The sequence below is a fragment of the Sinocyclocheilus anshuiensis genome, unplaced genomic scaffold (genome assembly GCF_001515605.1).
Source record: "Sinocyclocheilus anshuiensis isolate Anshui unplaced genomic scaffold, SAMN03320099.WGS_v1.1 scaffold373, whole genome shotgun sequence".
In the NCBI taxonomy this organism is placed as follows: domain Eukaryota; kingdom Metazoa; phylum Chordata; class Actinopteri; order Cypriniformes; family Cyprinidae; genus Sinocyclocheilus; species Sinocyclocheilus anshuiensis.
This window is the reverse complement of record NW_015537962.1, coordinates 1,123,536-1,133,393: the sequence shown is the minus strand read 5'-3', so window position 1 is coordinate 1,133,393 and position 9,858 is coordinate 1,123,536. Positions and strand designations below refer to the sequence as shown.

General features: G+C 40.9%; 1 protein-coding gene across 2 annotated transcripts; it reads left to right on the top strand.

Annotated features, from left to right (window-relative positions):
• Nucleotides 1-2,304: 2,304 nt before the first annotated feature.
• Nucleotides 2,305-8,389, top strand: LOC107667284 (glutathione S-transferase theta-1-like). Of its 2 annotated transcripts, none has more exons than XM_016458929.1 (3): nt 2,305-2,512; nt 2,731-2,818; nt 7,477-8,389. In XM_016458929.1, the coding sequence occupies exons 1-3, from the start codon at nt 2,389-2,391 to the stop codon at nt 7,532-7,534; spliced, it is 270 nt and encodes an 89-aa protein (XP_016314415.1). In that variant the 5' UTR covers nt 2,305-2,388; the 3' UTR covers nt 7,535-8,389. The 2 variants fall into 2 exon arrangements, with proteins under 2 accessions (XP_016314415.1, XP_016314422.1); XM_016458936.1 differs by lacking the exon at nt 7,477-8,389 and adding an exon at nt 5,700-6,937.
• The last annotated feature ends 1,469 nt before the right edge of the window (nt 8,390-9,858 follow it).

Genomic DNA, 9,858 nt, shown 5'->3' with positions numbered 1-9,858 from the left:
TTCATGCAGAGAACTCTGCTCATATTTTCTGCATGATGCATTTAAAAGTTAACGAACAAATGGATGTTTATAAAAGTTTACATTGCTGTTGCAGATGAAATATAACACAGGTAACATTAAATAAATATGATTTTTTCTCTAACTTAACTGTCGGTCGCGCGCATCCACCATGTTTGTAGGTTTTAATGCTTTTTATTCGTGTTTGTAGTTCTCAACCGAATCATTCGTCAAAGCGCAATGGATTGTGGGTAATATTAGCCATTAGAGTGTGCACGGATCCACACTTCAAAAATCGACCTGAAATAGTAGACCATCCGGGGACTTTTGGCATACCTACTCTTTACATCATACTATGCTTTGGGACACACTAATTCTAATCTCACATACTATTTAGGATAGATAGTACGAACATTGGGACGCTGGGTAGATCACCAATTTCGGCACAACACCAGAAACTTGGCATGTCACAATCTATGACGAAACCGCCGAGAGCCAATGAGCGTTTGATATCACTGCTATAAAACTTGTTGTATATCTACAGAGGAAGGAGCTAAATATAGCTGAATTTGAATTTGGATCTGTTCCTCACACAAAGCATCACATGGATACCGAAGATTTGGATAAAATTAAAATACTTCTATGATCATTTTATTGAATGCTTGTGCATGACAGCATATTAATAAAAATTATGTCACATAATATGTTGTCAGGTCACAAGCCTGATTTGGGCCACGTGATCACTGGATTGATCTGGGCCACACTCCTCCCACCAACAGTTGGCCCTCGTATTGTTTGCCTTGATCCACACTGTGTCACTGCCATCATTGCCACACACGGCCCAGCTCTGGCTGAAAGGTTACATGCCATTGCCGACAGGAGGCCAGCAGTGCCAGCTTGAGGCCACATTCGGGCCAAGATCGTTTGCTATGTAAGCAGTTTAAAACAGTTTTGGAAGAAGAATAAAGTCACTGCTTAAAAAGTCATGTCAACTATCCACATGTCAAACCCTACCTCATGCAAGAAGACGGAGGAAGTGTGTGTGTGTGTGTGTTGGCGTGATTCCAGGCCATGCACTCATCCACTCGAGTTCTCTTCTCTGGCAGTTTGGGGTACCAGTGATCAGGGACATTATAGGCTGTCAAAGATACTACCAAAGATTAGAAGAATATCACACCCCAAAATAATGTTTGATCTGTTTTTTTCTAGCTACTCTCTCCTTACTACATTCATAAAGATTGTACATCTGTTTTCTGCTGCCCTAGAGATTCTAGTTCAAGAGCATTAAAAAATATTAATTTTCAACAAATTAAATTAGAATTCATAAAGAATTCTAACAATTGATATAAACAGACTATATTCACTATAAGTTTTATACAGGTTTGGATTCAAATCATCTGGACTTTACAAATGCATTCAAAACAGCTCTCACAGTCTCCACTGAACAACACACTCACAACAAAGTTGCTCACCTTTTCGTATGGCAATGTTTTCCACCTTATGTGGTATTTTGATGTCTTTGAGGAATATTAGTACAGCCCTGCAGAATATTAGTACAGCACCTTGCCAGAATGTTAGCTAAAGTTGTGATAATGCTCCTGCCCTGTTACTTGACAACTTTAGATGCAGAAGGTCTTGTTACATTTAAGTGTGGAACTGGCACAGGTTCTGTAGGGTATTGAGTAGACTCCTCTCATAAATTTTGCGTATGAAAGTGAAAATCCTTCAAATGTATATACAATAAGGTCAGCTGCAAAAATGACTGTCTAAACCTTTTCAGTGCTAATTTTTCACAGCGCGTGAGTAAATCCTGACAGTAATTTTTTAATGCCAAAAGAGGGTTTGCACTGGCAAGTTGATAGTAAATCTGGCCCATAGCCTCACATTCATTTCTCTCTCTCACACACATGGCATGCATGCCAACTGTCCTGTACTAATTGGGACATCTTGTAACTTGTTGGAATTTTAGGCATGCATGGGACACTGTGGTCCTTTATCAAACCCTAATTCTCCCCCACAACTTAAATAATTTCACACATACATACACAAATTTTTCCATGTCGATGTTACTGTCATCAGATCTGTCTGCACGGTGGATCAGTGAGTCACTGTATCTTGAGCCAGGAGGCTTTTCTGTGAGTTTGTTTGTTTGTTCTCCATGACGTTCTCATGGGTTTCTTCCAGGTACTCCATGATCTAGGTCATCCTGTAATTCAGTCAAATTTAGCATGTACCAAATAGGACGCCTGGTCCTGTATCAAACCAAAGTCATATCACAACCACACACTCACTTCCCCCCGGCCCGTCCCCTATTAAAGGTGCGAATCGATTGAGGGGTCCCAAGCAGGAATACTTCTTGTTTCTACAGAAGGACTCACACTTCAGTTGACTATGGCTGGCAGACAGGCTGTGAAAGCGTACTTAGATCTTGTGTCTCAGGCCTGCAGGGCTGTACTAATATTCCTTAAACACAACAAAATACCACATACGGTGGAAAACATTGCCATACGAAAAGGTGAGCAACATTGTTGTGAGTGTGTTGTTCAGTGGAGACTGTGAGAGCTGTTTTGAATGCATTTGTAAAGTCTTGATGATTTGAATCCAAACCTCTATAAACGTTATGCTGAATATAATGTGTTAATATTTATTGTCAGAACTCTTTATGAATTCAAACTTAATTTTATTTGTTGAAAATTTATCTTTTTTTTAATGCTCTTGAACTTGAATCTCTAGGGCAGCACAAAACACCCGAGTTCACCAAACTCAACCCCATGCAAAAACTGCCCGTGTTGGAGGACAATGGATTTGTTCTCACTGAGAGGTAAGAAGCGAGCATGTAGCTACAAAAACAGATCAAACCTTATTTTGGGGTGTGATATTCTTCTAAGCTCTGACTTTGTGTCACAGTGACGCCATATTGAAGTATCTGGCGACAGCCTATAATGTCCCTACGGTTGCCCAGTAGTGCACAACACAACGCAATTAAAAAAGGAAACATAAGCTCACAACACAAGGACATTAAGCTCACAACACAACGACATTAAGCCACATCACAACGACATTAAGCCACAACACAACGGAAATGCTCCCGACCACTAGGGGGCAGTGTTGACAGTTAAACACCGATATTTCCTCGAGACGCCACAAGAAATTCTCAATGTAAGCGATTGATCTTAATGTGTGTAATCGATTTGTAAATGAACAACGTGTTTTTACTGAATGTTTTGATATCCTGGTAATTTTAATGTATCGATTCATGAACCTTTTATGCCCCCTGAGATTTCACCGGAAATACTTAGGCTGCGTGCCATGTATAGAGTCCATTTCCCGTTTCTGTAGACCAACTGCCCCCTAGTGGTCGGGAGCATTTCCGTTGTGTTGTGGCTTAATGTCGTTGTGTTGTGAGCTTAATGTCGTTGTGTTGTGAGCTTAATGTCGTTGTGTTGTGAGCTTAATGTCGTTGTGTTGTGAGCTTAATGTCGTTGTGTTGTGAGCTTAATGTCGTTGTGTTGTGAGCTTAATGTCGTTGTGTTGTGAGCTTAATGTCGTTGTGTTGTGAGCTTAATGTCGTTGTGTTGTGAGCTTAATGTCGTTGTGTTGTGAGCTTAATGTCGTTGTGTTGTGAGCTTAATGTCGTTGTGTTGTGAGCTTAATGTCGTTGTGTTGTGAGCTTAATGTCGTTGTGTTGTGAGCTTAATGTCGTTGTGTTGTGAGCTTAATGTCGTTGTGTTGTGAGCTTAATGTCGTTGTGTTGTGAGCTTAATGTCGTTGTGTTGTGAGCTTAATGTCGTTGTGTTGTGAGCTTAATGTCGTTGTGTTGTGAGCTTAATGTCGTTGTGTTGTGAGCTTAATGTCGTTGTGTTGTGAGCTTAATGTCGTTGTGTTGTGAGCTTAATGTCGTTGTGTTGTGAGCTTAATGTCGTTGTGTTGTGAGCTTAATGTGGTTGTGTTGTGAGCTTAATGTGGTTGTGTTGTGGCTTAATGTCGCTGTGTTGTGGCTTAATGTTGTTGTGTTGTGGCTTAATGTCGTTGTGTTGTGAGCTTAATGTCGTTGTGTTGTGAGCTTAATGGTGGTTGTGTTGTGGCTTAATGTCGTTGTGTTGTGAGCTTATGTTTGCTTTTTGAATTGTGTTGTGTTGTGAGCTTATGTTTGCTTTTTTAAGTGCGCTGTGTTGTGCACTACTGGACCACCATATGTCCCTGATCACTGGTACCCCAAACTACCAGAGAAGAGAGCTCGAGTGGATGAGTACACAGCCTGGAATCATGCCAACACACACACTTCCTCCATATTTTTGCATGAGATAGGGTTTGACATGTGGCTAGTTGACATGACATTTCAAGCAGTGACTTTATTCTTCTTCCAAAACTGTTTTAAACTGCTTTTACCTGTTTAATTTTGGCAGATTTCATAGGTTTTTTATTCATGTACAGGTTTTACTTAGTATAGGAAATTATGATCCGCACTCACGAGAACAATCTAAAGACACAAATAATTCTAATTCCTGTTCAGAACCTGACCAAATCATAAAACAGTCATCTATATATCGCATCCAAACCTTAATATTTGGCTGAAATGGATTGTTATTATAGACATGATCTTGTTCAAATTTACCCATAAATACATTTTCATAATTTGGTGCTATTGGAGTGCCCATTGCTGTACCTTGTACTTGCAAATAGAAATCGCTCTAAAATAAAAAATAGGTCTTGTTTAAAACTAATGTTGTAAGGTCCACTATATATTGTGATGGTACTCTGCTGTCATCATCTTTACAGTAAAATTTTAGTGCATCCAAGCCTACTTCATGAGGTATATTAGTGTAAAGTGAAGTGACATCAAGTGTTACAAGCCAATCCGTCATACTTATACAAGGAATTTGATTCAATGTATTAAAAAAATCAGTGGTGTCTTTTAAATAGGATGACAGTTTTTTCACTATCGGTTGAATCAAAGAATCAATAAACTTAGATAAGGTTTCTGTCAATGACCCATTCCCTGAGACAATTGGTCGCATTGGAGGATCTTCTAACGATTTATGAATTTTAGGTAAAGTGTATAACACCGGAATCCTAGGATATTAATTTTTTTAATATTGTAATTATTGTTCATTAATCCGTTTCCTATCTAATCCTATTTGTAAAACTTGGTCAATTTTTTATTTTTTTTTATAGGACTCAGTCGGGTTAAATACAAGTTTCTTATAAAATGTCTCATCATGTAACATCCCTTTTATTTTCTCAACGTATGTATTAGTATTCATAACCACAATCCCTCCACCTTTATCTGCTTGTTGAGTAGTCAATGTCGGATCATTTATTAATGCTGATAAAGCTTCTCTTTGCACTCTTGTTAAATTCCTTTTCTTGTACAATTCATCACTAGGTTCTTGTAATAATTTTTCCACATCATTTTCTACAAGTCTACAGAAAGTATTCACTGAATGATTATGAACTACTGGTGTGAAAGTACTTTTCGGTTTAAATTGTTGTACATATGGAGTTACATTCACATTCGAATTAAAAAAACTTCTCAATTTCACATTTCTAAAAAAACTTAAACAATTCAACTTTGACCATAAAGGGATTTGAGACATTGTATGGTACAAATGATAACCCTTTACTTAATACTGTAGTTTGTTCAATGGATAATTCTTTGTCCGATAAATTAAATACAATATTGTCTTGTTCATTTGAAACAGTACATTCGGATGAAGTTACCTCTCGAAGTCCTTTTCCCTGACGCCCTCTTCTCGTTGGTTTCTTCCATTTTGATTGAATTTGGAACGACGGGGCTGGCCCAAAAAAGGTTTTCTCTGTCGTGATGGATTTTGAGAAGACGACGTGTTGGAATCATCTGATTCTGAAGCACTCGTAAATCTTAGTCCCCCTCGCTGTTGTTGAGGTTTGGATCTCTCCGACATCCAGGTGTAGACTTTGTGGTCTTTATAGTCCATGGTGTCTCTTTTGAACTTGTTAATCTTGACATTGAGTAACTCCATTCTGAATTTATCAAGTTTTTCTTCCATTTGTCTCTGAAGATCATCCAGTTGTTTCTTATCAAATTTGTGATTAATTTCAGTCTTATAATTTTCAATTTTTTCAGATAATGACTTCGTTTCTTTCAGTGAACTCAATGATCAAAAGCATTAGATTAATCGAACAATGGTTGAGAATCTCACACCATTTTTTGCAGAATTCAGAATCATCTCATCCAATCGTCGGTTCTTTTTGGATTCGCAATCCCGGTGGTATCCGACCATTTCTGTAATACTCACTCAATGTTCGGGCATGTAGCTCCATTCGAATACCTTTTTGTTGAAGTGCCAACAACCTTTGTTCCATTTGCTCTATCGTTTCCTTTGTAGAAATTGAGGACGTGAGTATTTGGCCCGGTAGTAAAATCTTTTCCACGTCTCCCATGGTTAATGTGAATGTCGAAGCTTTTTCTTCAGTCATTTTACTAATTTCGTCGAAGGACATCTTGTTAGGCGCTGGCAGCAGATGCTTAATTACAATACAGTTCAACAACGTCGTTTGCACTGCGCTCTTGCGTTACTTGATCTTTTTATTTTGGTGCGTCAATCTGTTGAGTTACTTAGTATAGGAAAGTATGTGTAAAAAAGGCCACACACAGGTTATATTCATGTGTCTTAGTTTCCCTTGCAATACACTACATTCGACTCAGTCGCAGCATCCATCCCGCGAGCCAATCAGCGCTCCGGGTAGGATGCGCAGGTCAGCGGTCCCGCCCACTGAACTGAGTTAGAACGATCGGGAAAGCGGGCGGATGCTAGCAGTATTGTAGCGATTTATCTTTGCTAAAGTTGTGTGCGTGCCTATAAAGTAAGTAACAGTTTGTTCATCCATTGCTTTCTGCATTGTTTGTGAACGTTTAACTGCTCTGAGCGTTTATAAGTTAATGTATGTGAGTGACAAAGACGAACTAGCGTGGCCTATAAAGTAAGTAACAGTCTGTTCATCCATTGCTTTCTGCATTGTTTGTGAACATTTAACTGCTCCGAGTGTTTATAAGTTAATGTATGCGAGTGACAAAGACGAACTAGCGTGGAAGATGTTCGTGTTTACATACTAGTTTCCTCACATATATTACCGTTATGTTTAGAAGACATAATCTATCTGCCATTTAATCATCATATGGTTTATTTAATATATATATTTAATATGTATCGCTCATTTCTGAGAGTTAAAGCACTCTTTTGGCGCATGCGCACTAATGTTCTAGACAGAGCGGCTCCATCTCTGTCCTCAGCACTGAGAGGTGTCAGATTTCAACTGCTCATTATTAATAATTTCTAGCAGCGCATCTTCCCATATAATGGCACATTTGTTTTCTTATTTGAATGTTTAATCACTGTATTTAATATATTCTTTGTGCAAATATTGTGTTATTATATTTATTGTGACCACTCTTATTTGTTATTTGTACTTATATATTTTTCTTTTATCTTTAATTAGTAGAAAACCACACAAACATGAAAACCAAAATGTCTTCAGTGTACTGAGTTTGTGGTGACAATAAATGGGTTATTCCCGCATACCTGATCATCTGTGGTAAAGTCTCTAACCGGACGCTCCGTAGTGGGTTTGTTATCAACCGGCAAATTAACAACCAGGAAGAAGAGCTACCAGTAGCCATTCGTTTTTACATGGTCCTTCGAGCCGGATCCCCCCAGATTTACTATGGAAAAGATGTCACAGCATGAAGAAGATGAGCCGGTCGTGCATGTCAGGAAGAAGACAGCCCTCCATGCGTGATATGAGGATTATAACCTCAGCGGCTTCACTCTCCCAAGGCTGTTTCTTGAACCCATGTCACCACATTCTCAGTTTCATCCTGCAGTGCCTCCCAGCCCAGAACCAGAGGACAGTGCAGTTGGTATCACTCCACCACTGCTACTGCGCAAAGAGCCTGATAGTCCTCAACAGTGGTCTGATGATGAACCATGGGGCTCTGAAACCACAACATACAATAATATATAACAAGGAGAAAATCAGTAAACAAATAGAAACGATTCAAAATCCATACAACAACAAAAGCAGATTAAAACAATTTAAAGGCACATATTACTACATGTTAAAAGCCAGAGAGAAAAGATGTGTTTTAAGATATGACTGGAGAGCAAGACGGTGAGAGTAGAGGTGGATGGCGTCAAGCGCTATGCAACCCCACTTTTGTAAGAACATGCCAGACCTTAAGGCTCCCAAACATGCTGTTCTCCCTCATCTGCGAGCCATAGAGAGAAGGCTGGCCAAAGATCCAGAGCAAGCTGCCTACACTGCAGAGATTCAGAAACTAGAGCGGGCAGGTTATGCAGTCAAGGTGGAACTAAGTGCTGAAGAATGCCCAACCAACACCTGGTACATTCCCCATCACCGGCTCAGTCGCTTACCTCCGCACAGAGGATCAAGGTGGGGAGGTAGAGGTGGCCTTCCTCACAGCCAGATCACGAGTGGCACCCAAAAAACAGCAATCGATCCCTCGTCTGGAACTCTGTGCTGCACTGACTGGGGCACAGCTTGCTAAAGTAGTCAGAACAGAACTGAACCTTCCCATACACCAACTCACTCTGTGGACTGACTCCACCACAGTTCTCACTTGGCTGCATTCAGACTCTTGCCGATTTAAAGTGTTTGTTGGAACCAGAGTCGCTGAGATCCAGGACATTACAGACCAGCACACATGGCGTTATGTTCCATAAATTCATAACCCAGCAGATGATATAACACGGGGGAAAAGCCTATGTAGGCTGGGACCAGATAGCCATTGGTACCAAGGGCCATCCTTTCTCAAAGATCCTCCAAATCTGTGGCCGGAAAAATCCAACACCCTGTGGCTGCAGATGAAGACGAGCTTTGTAAAACAGTTCCCTGCCTCCTTACCTGCTTCACAGCCACCTTGTCATACCCTGACATCAGCCAGTATAAGACTTTTAAAGAGCTACAGGAGTCCAGGGCCTGTCATGGGGCGGCAGGCATTCCGACAGCTGATGACCACAAGACGGCTGAAATCAGTGTTCTACAGCAAGCTCAGGAAGAGTGTTTCCCCTCTGAACTGGAGCAGTTAAAGGCGGGTAAATCATTTCCCAGAAACAGTTGGCTAAAGACACTGGCTGACGAGTCATCGCTAGACGCGGCAAGCCATTCGAGCTATTATCGGATCAAGGGACCAACTTCAAAGGAGGGGAGAGAGAACTGAAAGAAGCATACATAGCTGTCGTCCCAGAACTGCAACAGCAGCTGGCAAGCCAGCAAATACAATTCCACTTCAATCGCCCTAATTCTCCACACTTTGGTGGCAGCTGGGAAAGAGAGATTCGCTCCCTTAAACAGGCCTTGATAACAACACTTGGTGCCCAGTCTGTCACCTTCGAAGTACTGTACACTGTGCTGGTGGAGATCGAAGGGATCTTAAATTCCAAGCCACTAGGCTACATTTCATCTGACATTTCTGATCTAGACCCCATCACACCAACTTCCCTTCTCATGGAGCGGCCAGATTCATCACTTCCTCCTGTGATATACCCAGAATCTGAACTGATCAGTTGACGCAGATGGCGCCATAGTCAAGTCCTTGCCGACCAATTCTGGAAGTGCTTCCTCAAGTTCTACCTTCCCAGCCTTCAGACCCGCCAAAAGTGGCAAGATGAGAAATCTGACCTCCAGGTTGGCACCATTGTCCTGATCGTCGACCGCCGGCTACCCAGAGCACTGTGGCCTGTGGGCCAGGTGTCGAAGGTATTCCCTGGAATAGACAGCAGAGTAAGAGCAGCAGAAATTAAGGTGGGAAAGAAGTTGTACACACGCCCAGTCGCACGCCTCATCCGATTGCCTGCCATT